Source organism: Myotis daubentonii, chromosome 21, assembly GCF_963259705.1.
Source record: "Myotis daubentonii chromosome 21, mMyoDau2.1, whole genome shotgun sequence".
In the NCBI taxonomy this organism is placed as follows: Eukaryota; Metazoa; Chordata; class Mammalia; order Chiroptera; family Vespertilionidae; genus Myotis; species Myotis daubentonii.
This window is the reverse complement of record NC_081860.1, coordinates 17315079-17334101: the sequence shown is the minus strand read 5'-3', so window position 1 is coordinate 17334101 and position 19023 is coordinate 17315079. Positions and strand designations below refer to the sequence as shown.

Below are 19023 nucleotides of genomic sequence, written 5' to 3'. Positions count from 1 at the left end.
CCGGCTCACGGCTCCCTTCCTCCCTCCCTCCCTCCTTCCTGTTTGGCCATTCCTCACCGAGGATACTGTTCCATGGCATTGATTGTTAGAGAGAGTGGAAGAGACGGGGAGAGGCAGAGAGAGAAACATCGACGTTAGAGAGAGAATCACGGATCGGCTGCCTCCTGCACGCCCCCCACTGGGGACGGAGCCCGCAACCCGGGCCTGTGCCCTGACCGGGAATCGAACCCTGACCTCCTGGTTCATAGGTTGATGCTCAAACACTGAGTCACACCAGTTGAGCAAGGATATGCTTACTGATTAGGGGGGAGGGGGGAGAGGGAGAGAGAGAGAGGAGAGAAACTGACCAGTTGCTTCCCGCATGCACCCCAATGGGGATCGAACCCACAACCTACGTCCGTGCCCTGACCGGGAATGGAACCTGCCACCCTTTTGTGTACGGGGCAACCCTCCAACCACCGGAGCCACCCGGCCAGGGCCATCGCCCATGAACGACAGAGACGCAAGTGATAAACAATGTGATGTTTATGATAAACACGGTACAGCCCACCACCTCAGAAAGCACTGCTCATGGGGGGCGGAGATCCGAGTCCCGCTCCCCGTGTTGTTTTGAAAAGAACGGGGCAACTTCTGTGGGTTTTCCTTCTCGTGTTTCTATGAAAAGCAGAGGCTTATACACGATTTTAATTAAAAACAAGACTGGACACCGGGGAGACGATGGCTGCTGGCCTGCGATTCTGAATCATCTCCCACGTGTCTTAAAAAGGAGGAAATCGCCTTGGCCAGGGTGGCTCGTTGGTCAGGGCGCCGGCCTGGCCACTGGAGGGTATCGGGGTCGATTCCCGGTCAAGGGCACGTGCCTGGGTTGCAGGTTCGATCCCCGGCCCCCGGTTGGGGCACATGGGAGAGGCAGCCAGGGGATGTGTCTCTCTCACATCCATGTGCCTCTCTCTCTCTCCCTCCCTCCTGCTTTCTCTACAAATCAATGGAGCCCCAGCCAGTGTGGCTCAGTAGTCAGAGCGTCGGTTTGATTCCGGTCAAGGGCACGTACCTGGGTTGCAGGCTCGATCCCGGGCCCTGATTGGGGAGCGTGCAGGAGGCAACCGGCTGACGTGTCTCCCTCACGTCGCTGTTTCTCCCCGGTCTCTCCCTCTCCCTCCCTTCCATTCTCTCGAATCCAATGGGGGAAACATCGTCCGGTGAGGACTCCCAGCAACAACAACACAATCCATGGGAAACAATTCCCCAAAAAACACAGGGAGAGCCTCAGGCCTCCGTCTCCTCTCGTCACACCGGGCGGTGGGTCTGACACGGAGACGCCAGCCCCGGGAGCACGGGCAGGGGCGGCGGGCGCCCACTGCAGACCCGGGGGAGCGGGATCCGGCCGCGGGGTGTCCCAGCCGTCCCCCCCCCCGCCCTCCTCGCGCAGGTGAACGCGCTGGAGCAGGCCATGCTGGACGCCCTGGTCCTGGACCGCGTGGACTTTGTGAAGCTGCTGATCGAGAACGGGGTCAACATGCAGCACTTCCTCACCATCCCGCGCCTGGAGGAGCTCTACAACACGGTGCGGGCTCCGGGGGGCCCAGCCCCCTCCCCCAGGGCCCCCTGCGCGCCCCCCATCCCCCCCCACCACCACATGCCCGTGGACACGTCCTATCCGCGCTACACCCGTCCTGCGTCGGGCGAGAGACAGGCCGACCGCGGGCCACTGCCCCCCCCCCCATCCCACGGGCAGGGCGGGGCTGGCCCCGGTGACCAGGAGGAGCCGCAGTCACGGGCTGGACGCTTGCCTTGCAGAAACTTGGGCCGCCCAACACGCTCCACCTGCTGGTCAGGGACGTCAAGAAGGTGCGTCTGCCCTTCCACGGTCCGCGCCGTGGGCGTCCTTACGTGGCTGTGTGTGTTTGTTTGTTTTTGTTAATTCTTGCATGAGGGTGTTTTTCCATTGGTTTTTAGAGAGAGTGGAAGAGAGAGGGAAAGACAGAGAGACACACATGGACGGGTTGCCTCCCGCAGGCACCCCAACCAGGGCCCGGGTCTGGGGAGGAGCCTGCAACCGAGGTCCGTGACCCTGACCGGAATCGAACCCGGGACCCTGTGGTCTGCAGGCCGAGACTCTATCCACTGAGTCAAACTGGCCAGGGCACTTTTAAAAAAATTTACTTTTATTGGTTTCAGAGAGGAAGGGAGAGGGTGAGAGAGAGAGAGAGAGAAACACCCATGATGAGAGAGCATCATGGATCAGCTGCCTCCTGCACGCCCCCCAACGGGGATGGAGCCCGCAACCCGGGCCTATGCCCTGACGGGGAATGGAACCCCGACCTCCTGGTTCCTAGGTTGACGCCCAGCCACGGAGCCACGCGGGCCGGGCCTGCCCGTTGTTTAAGGCCCTTAGCTCCACGGCACCCACGCGGTGTCCGGGAGCGACCGCTCGGGCCCCAGGGGGTGACGAGGTCCACGCTTCGCGCGGGGCCTGAGACGCAGCCTCTCCCCTCGCAGGGCAACCTGCCGCCCGATTACCACATCAGCCTCATCGACATCGGGCTGGTGCTGGAGTACCTCATGGGGGGCGCCTACCGCTGCCACTACACCCGCAAGAGCTTCCGGACCCTGTACAACAACCTGTTCGGACCCAAGCGGGTAGGACGGGGCGTCCGGGGCGTCCGGGCCCTGGCCGCCCGGGGCTCCTCGCGGCCTGTTCCAGCCAGCTCGTGCCCCGCCCCCAGCACACCGGCCCTTCTTTTTTTTAAAAAAAATATGTCTTTATTGCCAACTGGGGAGGGAGCCCACAACCCGGGCGTGTGCCCTGACCGGGAATGGAGCCGTGCCCTCCTGGCTCACAGGTGGACGCTGGTCCACGGAGCCACGCCGGCCGGCCCGCCTCTGCCCGATGACTAACGTCCGACGAGCATTAGTCCCTCGATGACGCTGATTTCTCTCTCTCTCTCCCCTTTCGTGATGCAGCCGAAAGCTCTTAAGCTCCTGGGAATGGAAGTAAGTCGGTTTGTGTTCAACAGTTCACGGCAGTTCGGTCAAAGACGTGTGCCATCTTCGTTGTGTGTTCTTTAACATGACATTGAATGAGTTTGTTTTCTTTCTGTTTTTGTTTAAATTTATTGATTTCCGAGAGGAAGGGAGAGGGAGAGAGAGAGAGAGACATCCCTGATGAGAGAGTCATGGATCGGCTAACTCCTGCACGCCCCCCACTGGGGATGGAGCCCGCAACCCGGGCACGTGCCCTGACCGGGAACCGAGCCCTGACCTCCTGGGTCACAGTCGGCCACTGAGCCACGCCGGCCGGGCCGAGCGGTTGCTCCCTCCTGGCTGACCCGACGGCCCCGGAAGCTCGGCGATGGCGGAGCCACGGGAAACGCTGCCTCTCCCCCCCCCCCCCCAGGACGACGAGCCTCTGGCCAAAGGGAAGAAGAAGAAGAAGAAGAAGAAGGAGGAGGAGGCGGACGTGGACGTGGACGACCCGGCTGTGAGCCGCTTCCGGCACCCGTTCCACGAGCTGATGGTGTGGGCCGTGCTGATGAAGCGCCAGCGCATGGCCGTGTTCCTGTGGCAGCGCGGCGAGGAGAGCATGGCCCGCGCGCTGGTGGCCTGCAAGCTCTACAAGGCCATGGCCCACGAGTCCTCGGAGAGCGAGCTGGTGGACGACATCTCCCAGGACCTGGACAGCAACTCCAAGTGCGCGTCCCGCGGGCCGGGGGCCGGGGCCGGGGGCCGGGGCCGGGAGGGGCTGCTGTCCTCAGTCCTTGTCTCTTTGGGGAGGGGGAGTCGGGGGGGGGAGTGGCCCCCTGTTAGCGCCTCTGCCTTTTTTTAAATCATTTCCCCTTTTTATGGTTAATCCTCACCCGAGGATATTTTCCCATTCATTTTTATTTTACTTTATTCTTATTATTTTAAAATATTTTTAATTGACTTTTAGAGAGAGGGGAAGGGAGAGGGAGAGAGGGATAGAAACATCAACGAGGAGAGAGAATCATCCATCGGCTGCCTCCTGCACGCCCCCCTGCCCCCTACACTGGGGATCGAGCCGGCAACCCGGGCCTGTGCCCTGACCGGGAATGGAACCCTGACCCCCCTGGTTCCTGGGTGGATGGATCCACAACCCCTGAGCCATGCCCCCGGGCCCAATTCCCCGTCTTCCGGTCCAGAGACTTCGGGCAGCTGGCTGTGGAGCTGCTGGACCAGTCCTACCGGCACGACGAGCAGGTGGCCATGAAGCTGCTCACCTACGAGCTGAAGAACTGGAGCAACTCGACCTGCCTCAAGCTGGCCGTGGCGGCCAAGCACCGCGACTTCATCGCGCACACCTGCAGCCAGATGCTGCTCACCGACATGTGGATGGGCCGGCTGCGCATGCGCAAGAACCCCGGCCTGAAGGTGTGGGACGCGGGGAAGGGTGAGAGGGGGACACGTGTCGGCGGGGAGCCTGTGCTCTCTGCCGGGCGGAGCAAAGCGCTCACTGTGGATTTTAAAAAAATATTAAAAAGAAAAAACTTTAGAATTGACTTCAGAGAGGAAGGGAGAGGGAGAGAGAGAGAGAGAAACATCCATGATGAGAGAGAATCCTGAACCGGCCGCCTCCTGCACGCCCCACCCTGGGGACGGAGCCCGCAACCCGGGCCTGTACCCCGACCGGGAATCGAACCGTGACCTCCTGGCTCACAGGTCGATGCCCCGCCCCTGAGCCACGCCGGCCGGGCAAAAGGAAAGAGGTTTATTCAGGCGCCACGGCCTGGGAGGATGGCTGACTCCCATCTCAGGCACCCCCTCCCCTTTCTGCTCAAGCCCTGGCTTCTCACAGGGAGGGGGAGGGGGAGGGGGGGGGAGTCTTTCCTTCTTTCCATCCAACTGTCTTGCCAGCGTGTGGCAGGCTCGGGGCCCGTCCACTCACCTTCCTAACGCTGGGTGGGCACCGCCCCCCGCGCCATCGCCTAGACATCCCCGTCTCCCCGCCCGCAGGTTATAATGGGGATCCTCCTGCCCCCCACCATCTTGCTTCTGGAATTCCGCGCCTACGACGACTTCTCTTACCAAACGTCCAAGGAGAATGAAGACGGCAAAGAAAAGGAGGAGGAGAGTGTGGTCAGTGTTGCCCGGGTCGCACGAGGGCCGGTTAGCTCACATTTACACCATCATCGGGATTCCCCTTCCCCCGAATTTGGAAACGGCGGCCACTGGGGCCACTTTGAGGATGATTTCTCAGGCGCCCGCCTGGGGAACACGGAGCCGGGGGCGGGGGGCGGGGGGCTGCAGTTCCCCCGCAGCCACCTGCCTGCCCTGCTTCCCAGGACCCGAACGCGGACGCCGGCTCCAGAAAGGGGGATGAGGAGAGCGAGCACAGGAAGCAGAGGAGGATCCCCATCGGGACCAAGATCTGCGAGTTCTACAACGCGCCCATCGTCAAGTTCTGGTTTTACACGGTGCGGCCCCCCCTCTCCCGCCCCCCCCCCCCGCCCCCCGCCCCAGCGTCTGCCCGTGGCCTGTTGAGAACAGCGAGATGTGTGAGAATTCAGGACGGTGTCATGGCCCGGAGGAGACTGGGTGTCGGGTGGCGAGAACAGGAGCCGTGGTCGGCAGACTGCGGCTCGCGAGCCACCTGCGGCTCTTTGGCCCCTCGAGTGTGGCTCTTCCTAAGCCTGAGGAGGACCCTCATTAAGTGAATAACATGTACCTACCTGTATAGTTTAAGTTTAAAAAATGTGGCTCTCAAAGGAAATTTCAATCGTTGTACTGGGCTAGAACACGCACCTGAAATTCACATCACGTTATCAACTCAAAAAAAATACACAACTTAATTTTTCAAAAAGAGCCTGGCCTGTGTTGCTCAGTGGCTGAGCACTGCCCTATGAACCAGGAGGTCAGGGTTCGATTCCCCGTCAGGCCACATGCCCGGGGCTGTAGGACATGCAGGAGGCAGCCGATCCGTGGTTCTCTCTCCTCATGGATGTTTCTACCTCTCCCTCCCTCTCCCTTCCTCTCTGAGATCAATAAGACATAAAAAAAAAAAAAATTAGCCTGCTCTGTTTGGTCAACCATTGCACGCACTCACCCCTAATGCCCGGGCAGGGCCCGGCCCGACCCCCGTGTGAGAACAGGGGTCCTTCGGGAGCGGGCTCCCCCCCCCCCCCCCGGCCGCGGCTCACGGGCCTCCCGTCTCTCAGATCTCGTACCTGGGCTACCTGCTGCTGTTCAACTACATCATCCTGGTGCGCATGGAGCGCTGGCCCTGCCTGCAGGAGTGGGTCGTCATCGCCTACATCGTGACCCTGGCCCTGGAGAAGGTCCGCGAGGCAAGTGCTCCCACCGCCGCCCAGCCCACGTCCACCCACGGCAGCTCACACGCAATTTCTTTATTTTTTTTTAACCAGTTTTCTTCCTTCCTTCCTTCTTTCCTTCCTTTCTCTTAATAAATACACACACACACACACACATATATATATATATATTGATTTCAGAGAGAAAGGGAGAGGGAGAGAGAGAGAGAGGAACATCAATGATGAGAGAGAATCATGGATTGCCTGCCTCCTGCACACGCCCCACCATAGGGATGGAGCCCACAACCCAGGCACGTGCCCTGACGGGGAATCCAACCGTGACCTCCTGGTTCATAGGTTGACGCTCAACCCCTGAGCCACGCCCCCGCGCTGAAGTAGTGATCTTTTTAATCGGCAATTTTTCAAAGGCTAAGAGCTCGTGTCGGAGGAAATCAAGGTTCACTCGCCCCTGCCTTCCCCCATCTAAGTTGCAAAGAGGAGTCCTGGCAGCTGGACATCCCCGCCCCCGGCTCCGCCCTCCCCACGGGGTGGCCCGCGCTTCCCTGGGACCACGCGGCCCATCCCCGCTCCAGATTTCCCTCCTGGAACGTCCGCTCACAGGCGCCCGTCCAGGGAAGGAGGAAGGCATCAAGGGGCAGCTGCCCTCGCTGCAGCGAGGGCTTTGTTCCCAAGGCATTTCCTGGGAGCTTGCGAAACACGGATCGAGGAACAGCAGAGGACCCCGTGGAATTTCCCTTCCTAGAGATCTTTTTTTTTTTTTTTAATATATTTTTATTGACTTCAGAGAGGAAGGGAGAGGGAGAGAAAGAGAAACATCCATGATGCGAGAGAATCACGGATCGGCTGCCTCCTGCACACCCCACACTGGGGATCGAGCCCGCAACCCGGGCCTGTGCCCTGACCTCCTGGTTCCTAGGTCGATGCTTAACCACTGAGCCACACCAGCCGGCTGCTTCTGGACCTCTCTGCCCGCCGGAGAGGACGGGTGCTGGAGGCCCTGAGCGGGAAAGGGAGCTCATCGCTCCTGGGCGCTCGTTTTCAGATCCTCATGTCGGAACCCGGCAAACTCAGCCAGAAGGTGAAGGTGTGGCTCCAGGAGTACTGGAACATCACGGACCTCGTGGCCATCGCCGTGTTCCTGGTCGGGGCCGTCCTGCGCCTGCAGAAGCAGCCGTACATGGGCTACGGCCGGGTCATCTACTGCGTGGACATCATCTTCTGGTACATCCGCGTCCTCGACATCTTCGGGGTCAACAAGTACCTGGGGCCCTACGTGATGATGATCGGGAAGATGGTGAGCACCGAGGCCCGGGCCCCTGCAGGCGCCGTGGCTGCGGTTAGCACACGGGGCCGCGCCTTGCGCCTGGCTTCCTTGCATTGCATTTGGTCTTTCCTCTGTAGTTGGTTTCCTCTTCTTTCTCCTCCTCCTCCTCCTCCTCCTCCCCCTCCTTTTTCTTCTTCGTCTTCCTCCTTCCACCATGGGTTTTTAGAGAGTGGAAGGGAGCGGGAGAGACAGAGAGAAACAGGGACTTGAGAGAAACACATCGATTGGTTGCCTCCTGCACATGCCCCGTCCAGGGCCAGGGACTGAGCCTGCAACCGAGGTACATGCTCTTGACCAGAATCGAACCTGGGACCCTTCAGTCCATGTCCATGGGCCTATGCTCTATCCACTGAGCCACACTGACTAGGGGCTCTACTTTAAAAAAAAAATATTGTTATTGATTTCAGAAAGGAAGGGAGAGGGAGAGAGAGATAGAAACATCAATGATGAGAGAGAATCATGGAGCGGCTGCCTCCCGCACGCCCTTTACTGGGGAGCGAACCCACAACCCGGGCATGTGCCCTGACTGGGAATCGAACCATGACCTCCTGGTTCATAGGTCAATGCTAAACCACTGAGGCACGCTGGCCGGGCGAAGAGGCTTTCTTTGTCCTCGTGGAGCACTGACGAAGTCTTTGGGTTGAGCAATATCAGGAACCATGTGAACTGGAGACCTTCAGAGACCCATTCCCTTTGATGGACAGATGATTGACATGCTGCCCTTTGATTGACACGCTGCCCTTTGACGGACAGATGATTGACATGCTGTACTTCGTGGTCATCATGCTGGTGGTGCTGATGAGCTTCGGCGTGGCCCGCCAGGCCATCCTGCACCCGGACGAGGAGCCCTCCTGGAGGCTGGCCCGGAACATCTTCTACATGCCCTACTGGATGATCTACGGGGAGGTGTTTGCGGACCAGACAGACCGTAAGACTAGAATTCATAGTAAGGCTTGCTTCCCTGCTTCCCAGGCAGCTGATAGAGCCACGTGCACGGAGGGGAGAGCATGTGCGCCCTGGGGGGTAGAGGAGTTCTCTGTCCTGCCATGGGCGTCACATGACTTTTATGAAGTGAGTGCAGGTGGCCAAATGGAGATTTTGTTGTTGTTAATCCTCACCCGAGGATATTTTCCCATTGATTTTTAGAGAGTGAAAAGGGGGGGGGGGAGGGAGAGACATTGGTGTGAGAGAGACACATCGATTGGCTGCCTCCTGCATGTGCCCTTGACCGGAATCGAACCCGGGACCCTCCAGTCCATAGGCCGATGCTCTATCCAGTGAGCCATACCGGCCAGGGCTCTGTCTAGCTTATATCACATGATTCAGAACATGTTATTATCACAACTATCTCAAAGTCCATTACTGGTAAGCCAGAACAAAAAAATCTAATTTGGTTCCAAAGAATATTAGCTAGGTAAACATACAATAGGACAGTAAACATAAATGCTAAAAGTTCCTGGACCCAGACGTAAGTTGTAATGTTGTTATTGGTGTTTAAAAAATTAAATTGGGTCATGGGAGAAGGTAGAGGTAAACTGGAAGCTTCACTGTTTTCAGAGAGAGGAAGGGAGAGGGAGAGAGAGAGAGAGAGAAACACCAATGATGAGAGAGAGTCATGGACTGGCTGCTTCCTACACGCCCCCCACTGGGGATGGAGCCTGCAACCCGGGCCTGTGCCCTGACCGGGAATCGAACCCTGACCTCCTGGTTCATGGGTTGACGCTCAACCACTGAGCCACACCGGCCGGGCTAGGTTTTTGATTCTTGATCTGATGACTACGTACTTATTTTGTGTTTACTCGTGCCGATGAGGTGTTTGGGTTGGGGTACTGCGGGTGCCTGATTGGCTAACCTGCACATTAACATGACCATCTGCCAGCAGCCTCCTGTCTTTCTCGCAGTATTTTTAACTGCTGAGCTTTGGCTGTTGCTTATGACACGCGATAAAGTAAATATGCATGAACTATATACACATTTCCTAGAATTATTAGTGCGGACAACGTTTCCAAGCGTGAGTCTGTCACCCCAGGGCATGAAGACTTTGCATGTCTTGTGTTGTTCATCATGTTACTTTTCTCTCAACTGCCATCTTGTTTTCTCTCCTCAATCGCTGTATAGTCTACGCCATGGAAATTAATCGTAAGTTTACACAGAATGTATGACTCTGCCAGGGGCGGGGGAGCCTTTTTCCTGCTCACCCTCTGAGCCACGCTGGCCGGGCCCTTACCTCCTTGATAGGCGTTGCTATTTTTCGCAGAAGAAGAAATTGTATTAAAAAGGACATGGAAAAAAATAAATAAATAAAATAAAAAGGACATGGGTCCCGTAATAGCCCCTGTGAGTTACGTATTCTTTTTGCCCTGCGTCAGAGCGAGCGCAGACTGACCGACGGACTCCCGTTGCAGCTCCTTGCGGCGACAACCAGTACGACGAGGAGGGCAGGCGGCTCCCGCCCTGCATCCCAGGCGCCTGGCTGACCCCGGCCATCATGGCCTGCTACCTGCTGGTGGCCAACATCCTGCTGGTCAACCTGCTCATCGCCGTGTTCAAGTGCGTGTCCTGCGGACGAGCGTGTGTTGGTCCTTAGCCCTCTGCAGGTTTCCCGTTTCGTCCCAGAGCTCTCCCCGCTGCCGCCCATTGCACGGAATTTCACTAGGGCTTGGGAAAGGGTGGGATTTTTTTGTTTGTTTTTTTTAATCCTCACCTGAGGATATTGTTTTCCCATTGATTTTTAGAGAGAGAGGAAGAGAGAGGGAAAGAGAGAGAAACATTGATGTAGGAGAGACTTATCGATGGGTTGCCTCCCGCACGAGCCCTGACCAGGGCCCGGGCCGGGGAGGAGCCTGCGACCGAGGTCCGTGCCCTTGACCGGAATCGAACCCGGGACCCTTGGGTTCGCAGGCCAATGCTCTATCCACTGAGCCACGCCGGCCAGGGCCAGCTCACCGAGTCTTGTCATTTCATGGTAACTGTAATCGCTCTGGAAAAAAATCACATAGGGAATCCTAGCCCACGACTAACGGAAAACGTGTTCTGTTTTAAAGCAACACCTTCTTTGAAGTGAAGTCCATATCCAACCAGGTGTGGAAGTTCCAGCGGTACCAGCTCATCATGACGTTCCACGACCGGCCGGTCCTGCCCCCGCCCATGATCGTTCTGAGCCACGTCTACATCATCGCCACGCGGCTCAGCGGCCGCTGCAGGAAGAAGCGAGAAGGGGACCAGGACGAGCAGGACCGCGGACTGAGTAGGTGCCCCGCCTTCCTAACGGCCCACGTCCCCCGCCCCCCGGCCGGCGGGCGTGGCTCAGGGGTTGAGCGTCAACCTAGGAACCAGGAGGTCACGGTTCGATCCCCGGTCGGGGCACAGGCCCGGGTTGTGGGCTCCATCCACAGTGGGGGGCGTGCAGGAGGCGGCCGATCCGTGATTCTCTCTCATCGTGGATGTTTCTCTCTCCCTCTGAAATCAATACAAACGTACTGAAACCCAACCTGCGCCTGCTCCGGCAGAGCTGTTCCTCAGCGAGGAGGAGCTGAAGCGGCTCCACGAGTTCGAGGCGCAGTGCGTGCAGGAGCACTTCCAGGAGAAGGAGGACGAGCAGCAGGCGTCCAGCGACGAGCGCATCCGCGTCACCTGCGACAGGTGGGCCTGGGGCGCGGCGCCGCCCGCTCAGGGCCCGGGTTGGCGGGGCCCCTCCGCCCCGTTCCGAGGGGGCTGCCCCAGTTCATTTGCTATGCGCTCCCAGCCCTGGCCGGTGTGGCTCAGTGGATGGAGCGTCGGCCTGCGGACCCAAGGGTCCCGGGTTCGATTCCGGTCAAGGGCACGTACCTCGGTTGCAGGCTCCTCCCCGGCCCGGGCCTGGTGGGGGATTGCGCAGGAGGCAGCCAATGGATGTGTCTCTCTCACACCGATGTTTCTGTCTGTCTCCTTCCCCTCCCTTCCACTCTCTCTAAAAATCAATGGGAAAAATATCCTCGGGTGACAATTGGTTAAAAAAAGCCCCGAATAGCTCTAGAGTTGAACCAACAATGTGGGCAGAAGGGCAGCACGGAGAGGCAGCCGGCCTCAGGGGACGCTAGCTCATCATAGTCCTGGGCGCTCAGCATTACAGGCTCCCGACGAGACACCTATGTTTACGGATTAGCATGAACACACGGGAGGGCTCCAAACGAACAGCTCAGCGCGACTCCCAGTCCAGGGCCCCGGGATCCCAGCGGAACGCGGCGATACTCCGTGCAGGTTCAGGCCGGTGCCGCCCGCTCAGGCCCAGGTCTCAGGCCTCTGCCCCCTCCTAGACCTCGCCACCTTGGACCACAACCAGCCAAACTCAAGGGTGGTCACACCATCCTATAGCCTTAATGCAGTACATTTTCTTTTTTTATTAAAAAATATTTTTTTATTGATTTCAGAGACGAAGGGAGAGGGAGAGAAGAGAGAGAGAGAAACATCCATGATGAGAGAGAATCATGGATCGGCCGCCTCCTGCACGCCCCACACCGGGGACTGAGCCCGCCACCCGGGCACGTGGCCTGGACCGGAATGGAACCGGGGACCCTTCAGTCCGCAGGCCGATGCTCTAGCCACTGAGCCACACCGGCCAGGGCTTTGAGATGAGACTAGGAAACGCTGCCTCGCTGTTGGAAATGCGACTCCTGAGCTTCCAAGATCTACGCAGTGTTCCGTCGTGGACAGATGAGGTGCCCCCGTGTTGGTGATGGGAAATTTCCACTCTTAGTTAGACATGGGCTCGGATTGAGTCACAGCCAGTCGCGGACAATGGAAATGTTGTTCCGTCCGCCGCCGCCTCTCCCCCGCCCCTCCCCCCGGCATTGCTGGGATTTTTGCCATTCTTGGACCAGGAATGTGACCATCAGGTCGCTACCAAATTGCGTTTTCCCTCCAGGGGCTCCGTGCGCGCGCAGTGGGGATGCACGTGTGCCCGGCAGGAGACAGGCCCCTTCCTGTTTCCCTGCCTGGGAGCTGGGAACGCCAGCGATGGGAGCGCGTTCCTGCCCGCCCATTGTTCCCTTCCCGGGCTGAGTCACAGGTGGATGCCGGGGACAGGGAGCAGGAGGCTTCCGAGAAGCTCAGCCAGGCCGGCGGAGGAGCAGGGGGGATCACGTGAATTATTTGCACCTCGTTTTTGGCACCAGGGATGACTCTGAAATCAAACCTTTGAGGCTTCTGATGTTTCTTCCGTTTCTATAACTTTACATGTATATGCATTTAAAATATATATTTTATTGATTTCAGAGAGGGAAAGAGAGCGAGAGAGAGAGAGAGAGAGAGAGAGAGAGAGAGAGAGAGAGAGAGAGAGAGAAGCATCCATGATGAGAGAGAATCATGGATCGGCTGCCTCCTGTACGCCCCACACTGGGGATCGAGCCCGCAACCCGGGCCTGTGCCCTGACGGGGAATGGAACCCTGACCTCCTGGTTCATGGGTCGAGGCTCAACCACTGAGCCACGCCGGCCGGGCCTGGGTTCCGGGTTCTTGCCAGGTTTGTGGATCTGGGTTAAGGTCTCAGGTTTCCTTGAGGTTGGATAGGTCATTAGCAACGCGTGGCCTCGGCATCTTATCGGCCTGGCTCTTCCCAAGGGACGGGGAGGAGAAGATGCTGGGAACAGAGGCCCTTACCAGACAGACAAGGAGGAAAGACGTGAGGTAGGAACCGGAAGAGGCCCCGAAGGAGAGATCCGCACCCGCCTCACAGAAAGGCGGCGGGTGATACTCAGCTGGTGTGGCTCAGTGGTGAGCATCGACCTCTGACCAGGAGGTCACGGTTCGATTCCCGGTCGGGGCACAGGCCCGGGTTGTGGGCTCGATCCCCAGAAGGGGCGTGCAGGAGGCAGCCGATCCATGATTCTCTCTCATCATGGGTGTTTTCCACGTCCCTCTCCCTTCCTCTCTGAAACCAATAAAAAATATATATAAAAGAAAGAAAAGAAAAGGAGGCAGGTGATTCCTCGGATGCAGAGAAGGTGCTAGAAAGGCACACAGGCAGGACGGAGGAGACGTCGGGGAAGACCCCATGGGGATGGATGTCTTCACCTTGTAAGGGAACCGGAGTCGCTGGCATGCTGGGGGATGGGTTACGTCCTGGAGTCTCGAGGTGCCTCTTGAACCACACTCTCGTTCCGGGTGGCTTTGACAGCCAATCCAGAGAGAGATACCGGCACCAGGTGGGTAGAGATAAAAAGAAAGAATACCGGCTTCGTTAGTCATTCCTGTTGGGCGTGGAGGGTGTGGTTCCCTTCTTGCCGAAGACACACCCCAGAACGCAACACACCCGCTCAGGGCGCAGGGGCCTCCCTTCCCCACAGGCAGACCCAGCTTCCCTCGCCGGCATGGCTCGGTGGTGGAGCATCCATCCAGGAACCGGGAGGTCTCAGTTCGATTCCCGGTCAGGGCACATGCCCGGGTTGCGGGCAGGATCCCCATAGGGGGCGAGCAAGAGGCAGCCGGTAGAATATTCTCTCTCATCACGGATGCTTCTGTCTCCCTCTCCCTTCCTCTCTGAAATCAATTAAAAAAAAAGGAAAGGTAATCATTAAAAAACAAACAAAGGATGAGAAAGCCAGGAGATTGAGGACCTCAGCCGTGCTCCCTGTGCAACCCCCCCGCACTTGGTAAGCCCAGTCGGGCTCTGCCCCGGGCGGCCTCCCTACAATTAACTTGACAGGCAGCCCCGATGAAGCAGTCGGCGGAGTTTAAAAGAGCTGGGTGGAAACTCGGGGCTGGGCAAGGCGCCGTTTCGATCCGCCGGCCTGGAATAAGATGCCAGGGCAGGCCTGGGCTCAGAGCTCGATGCGGAACACCGTGGGATGGCCCGGTTCCGACGGGGCCCGGGACGCCCACTGAGCGTCATGCGTTTATGGGAGCAGGTAGCCCTGTCATCAAGGAAGCGCTCCCGTGTCATTTCTGGGCTGCCTCCCAGGGGAGGGGGGATGGCGGCATGTGAAGAGCTGACGGCACACGACGTGAGTTTTAACCACCGGCTGACCGCACAGCTCCCAGGGGGCGGAGCTCTGGCCTCAGAGACTCGGGACTCTCGGCGTGCGGACTTGGCCTTGGACCTTGTAGGCTGTAACAGAGAAGGGTCTCTGAAAGGCCAGTGAAGCGATGCCACTCACAGGGATCCTCTTGGAAGTTGCTCCGAAAGTCCCCCCAATGACTACAGCGCTGCACCTATTACTTGAATGCAGTGGAAAGCGTTATTTGCGATGCTTTCAATCTAATTTAAATATTTCAATGGCGCCCGGCCAGGGCGGCTCAGTGGTTGAGCGTCAACCTGTGAGACAGGAGGTGCGGGCTGCATTCCTGGTGGCGGGCTCCATCCCCAGTGGGGGGCGTGGAGTCAGCCCATCAGTGGTTCTCTCATCACCGATGTCCCTCTCTCCCTCCCTCTCTCTTTCTTTCTCTCTCTCTCTAAGATGAAGGCTGTAGAAACATGTAGCTGTGGCACCGGGTGACTTCCGTTGGGGGCCCGTCCTCAGCTGAGCCACCCTCTCCCTCGCTGTCCCCAGGGTGGAGAACATGTCCATGCGGCTGGAGGAGATGAACGAGCGGGAGAGCTTCATGAAGACGGCGCTGCAGACGCTGGACCTGCGGCTCTCGCAGCTGGAAGAGCTGTCGGGCCGGGCGGCCAGCGCCCTGGAGGCCCTGGCGGGGCTGGACCGGCCGGAGCTCACGCCCACGCGCTCCCGCGCCCCCTCCGAGTGCGAGGCCACCTTTCTGCTGCGGCAGAGCAGCGTCCACAGCGCCGACAGCGGCGGCGGGTTCCGCTTCCTCTTCCCCGCGGAGGAGCTGGGCGAGGCCTCCCTCCCCGGGCCCCCCGGCTCGGGGTTCGGCCAGAAGAAGGCCTGCTCCTTCCGTGGGAAGGGAGAAAGGGACCCCCAGAGGCACCTGGCCCCGGGCAGGCAGGGCAGCCTCCGCTTCCTCCCGGGCCGGAGCGCCCCAGCCACCCCCGGGGGCAGTCGGCTCGCGTTAGACAACATCCAGGACCCATCGGAGTCGAAATCGGGCCCAGACATCGGGGTTCCCGCGGGCGGGGACGAAAGGCGGGCGGACTCGGAAAGGGAGAGGGAAGAAACCAAGTCCCCCGGTGTCACCCCCACGGCGGCCCCGCCTGCAGGGAAGAAATCAGATCCGCAAGTCGCGCAGCTCACGACGGCGGGAGCAGCACGGGTGGAAGGGGCTGTGTCCGGCCCCCCGGGGGACACGCAAAGGCCACGCTACGACCCCGGCCAGGCCTTCCATGCCCGTCGAACCCTGGAGTCCACGAGCTTTGTGTATTCCCACGGGAGGAAGCTGGTCGGCGGCGGGGTTCCCCCGTGGGGCGCGGAGGCCGGGTCCCTCCTGGGTCAGGCGTGGACCGCGGAGTGGAAATACCAAGTTCAGAAGATCACGCGGTCCCGCAGCACCGACATCCCCGCCTACGTGGTGTCCGAGGCCGCCAGGCGGGCGGAGCAGAAAGACCCATCGACAGACACGGAGGAGGAGGCTCGCGGCGCCTCCAGGGGGCTCCCCTGGACCCCTCGCCTGTCCCTGGCCGTGACCGAGGCAGCGGAAAAGGGGAACCTGCTGGCGGTGAGAGCCGACCAGGCGTCGGGGTTCCCGTCGTTAAGGTCCAAGAGTCTACACGGCCGCCCCAGGAGGGCTGCGGGCGCGCAGGGCGGGCTAGACACACCCGGGCATGCCAGCAGCGTGGGGAGCCTGGTCGCCGCCCCGCCTGGGATGAAAACGGAGGCCCAGCCAGAGAAAACTTCCGCCAAGACGGAGTGCTGATGCGCTGGGCTTCTCCGGGTTTTTGACATCAAAGCGCAGAGGACCACCACCCCCTTGGCAGTCGAGACGTCATCAGGTTATGAAAACGTGTGCATGAAAGATACTCATCCCTGTGGATTCCCTGTGTCCTCCCCCAATTCCCACGTTGGAACCCTGACCCCCATGTGACTGTAACTGGAGACACGGCCGTGAGGAGGTCCTTAAGGATAGACGAGGTCGTAAAGGACGAGTGCCCTGATAAGAAGACACCAGAGCCCGGCCGGTGTGGCTCCGTGGTTGAGCATCGACCTATGAACCAGGAGGCCACGGTTCGATGACCGGTCAAGGGCACATGCCCGGGTTGCTGCAGGCTTGATCCCCAGTACGGGGTGTGCAGGAGGCAGCCGATCCATGATAGATTGTCTCCCTCTCCCTTCCTCTCTGAAATCAATAAAAATATATTAAACAAAAAGCTCTTTAAAATCAATAAAAATATATTTACAAACGAAGAAGACACCAGAGTGCTCTCCAGGACCCAGGAGCTTGCTCCCGCCCGCCCTCAGCCCCTGTGTTAGAAGCCAGATGAAGGGCTCACACCAGAGACCTACCTTGGTCTTGAACTTCCAGCCTCGAGAACTGGGAGGGACCCGTCTCCGTGGCTGCAGCCGCCCCTCCGGCCTGTGGAGTTTTTGTGGCGGCAGCCCACGCGGACAGAGACACCCAGACATCTGAAACGGTCATGAGATTTAGCGTTAGGTCAGAGTCTTCCCACTTTCAATCACGTGGTCACATAGGACAGTTACCGAGTCGAGGAAAACCTACACGGGAAAACCCACATCACGGAGCAACCATTTAAAATAAAAAAAAAAAAAAAACAGCCTGGCTGGCGTGGCTCTGAGGTTGAGCGTCAACCTAGGAACCAGGAGGTCACGGTTCGATTCCCGGTCGGGGCACAGGCCCAGGTTGCGGGCTCGATCCCCAGTGGGGAGGCGTGCAGGAGGCGGCCGATCCACGATTCTGTCTCGTCATTGATGTTTCTCTCTCTCTCTCCCTCTCCCTTCCTCTCTGAAATCAATAAACAATATATGTAAGTAAAAATAAAGAAACACCCGTATATTGATTGAAGAGTGTGTGTGGATAACAATCCGTTGCCAACCAGCTTTACTGAGGTGTAACTGACGTATGTCGCCGTAGAAGTTTGAGGTGTACGGCCTGACGATTTCACTCAGATTGTGAAATGATGGCCACAACCAGTCTAGTTCGCGTCCATCATCACATGGATACAATGAGAAGAAGCCAAAATAATTTTTTTTCCCTTGTCATGAGAACGCTTTGGATTTACTCTTTTAATAGCTTTCATATATGCCACACGATCGTGCCAACTGCAGTCATGTTGTGCGTGACGCCCCCAGGACTTACTCGTTCCAGTTATACACTGGGGGCTCGGACCGTGTACCCACATTTCTCCCATTTCCCCCTCCCCCAACCTGGTAACCGCAAATCTGATATTTTCTTTCTTTTTTTTTTTAATCCATTTGATGTAGAGAAATCACGAACTATTCATAAAAAAAAAAAAAACAACAACCTTGAATGTCCGTGCACAATAGTGCTTTGAACACCGATAACCCAGTGGACTTAACATTTTAAAACACAGTTTTGGTTCCTGTGCAAAATGGAGTCGTCTGTCAGGCAAACAAGTTCCCCAGAAGGACCAGTAGGGCTCTGAATCCAGAATACGTTATTTTCAGGAAAACAAAAACAAAAAAGGCAACCTTTGGAATCTTAGTGTAAAACTTTAAAATATTTCCCTTAGCAACGCTTGTCACGATGGTTCACGTGGCCACACTGGGGCTGCCTTGCGCCGTGAATGGTGAAACGCATTAGGGTTTCATTCCCCAAAGTCTAAGAAGGGTCTAGCTCACAGATTCACCGAAATGCCCCCCCCGCCCGCCTCCCCCAAAGGCTGCTCCGGTTCAGGCCCCGGTTGGGTCAGCCACGCCGATGCCCAGCGGGGGGAAGCCCGGGGGGCCTGGGCAATGACCGGTCCGTGGCCCACTCCGCGAGGGCGCCGGCCATTGGGCTGCCCACTCACATCGTTACGGGTGCGACGAGCAGGACAGCAAGGAGGCAACTTGTTTCACGTCGTTTTCCACGTTAACGTTTAATATGAGGAGGTGGAAGTCAACCAACGAGATGGGGGGGCCTGGGTTGCGGGCCTCAGTCATCAGTCAGTATCCCCGCATCCCGAACCCCATCTTCCCCGGTGTGGGGCCTCTGAGGGGCTCTACATGCAGCCCGACCGCGATGTGCTTTGGAGACGGGTCCCCCCTCCCGGGCTCACCTGTCCCCCTTCCCAGGCTGCACCTGTCCCCCTTCCCAGGCTGCACCTGTCCCCCCTCCCAGGCTCACCTGTACCCCTTCCCGGGCTGCACCTGCCCCCCCTCCAGGCTGCACCTGTCACCCGTCCCGGGCTGCACCTGTCCCCCCTCCCATGCTGGGTGACCCTTCCCTCCACCCGGGCTCCTCTCCACTTCACGCGACAGCGATCGCGCGAGCTGGGTGCCTGCTGAGCAGCACCCACGGGACATTCCCAGGAGAAGGGGACAGACGCGACAGAGGAGGCCCTGAGCCCGGGTCACGGCTCAC

General features: G+C 58.6%; 1 protein-coding gene across 2 annotated transcripts in view; it reads left to right on the top strand.

Annotated features, from left to right (window-relative positions):
- Positions 1–16510, top strand: part of TRPM1 (transient receptor potential cation channel subfamily M member 1) — a 34416-nt gene extending 17906 nt beyond the window's left edge. Inside the window, exons 12-27 of one of the 2 annotated variants that reach the window (XM_059677930.1) lie at positions 1430–1564; positions 1798–1848; positions 2500–2640; positions 2965–2994; positions 3398–3690; positions 4161–4389; positions 4972–5094; positions 5301–5432; positions 6174–6302; positions 7330–7581; positions 8365–8539; positions 9730–9750; positions 10017–10161; positions 10656–10858; positions 11121–11253; positions 15138–16510. In XM_059677930.1, coding sequence (XP_059533913.1) covers positions 1430–1564; positions 1798–1848; positions 2500–2640; positions 2965–2994; positions 3398–3690; positions 4161–4389; positions 4972–5094; positions 5301–5432; positions 6174–6302; positions 7330–7581; positions 8365–8539; positions 9730–9750; positions 10017–10161; positions 10656–10858; positions 11121–11253; positions 15138–16398 — 3453 coding nt within the window. In that variant the 3' untranslated portion in view covers positions 16399–16510. Of the gene's footprint in view, positions 1–1429; positions 1565–1797; positions 1849–2499; positions 2641–2964; positions 2995–3397; positions 3691–4160; positions 4390–4971; positions 5095–5300; positions 5433–6173; positions 6303–7329; positions 7582–8364; positions 8558–9729; positions 9751–10016; positions 10162–10655; positions 10859–11120; positions 11254–15137 lie in introns of both variants that reach the window. The other variant, XM_059677929.1, reaches the window with a different exon arrangement.
- The last annotated feature ends 2513 nt before the right edge of the window (positions 16511–19023 follow it).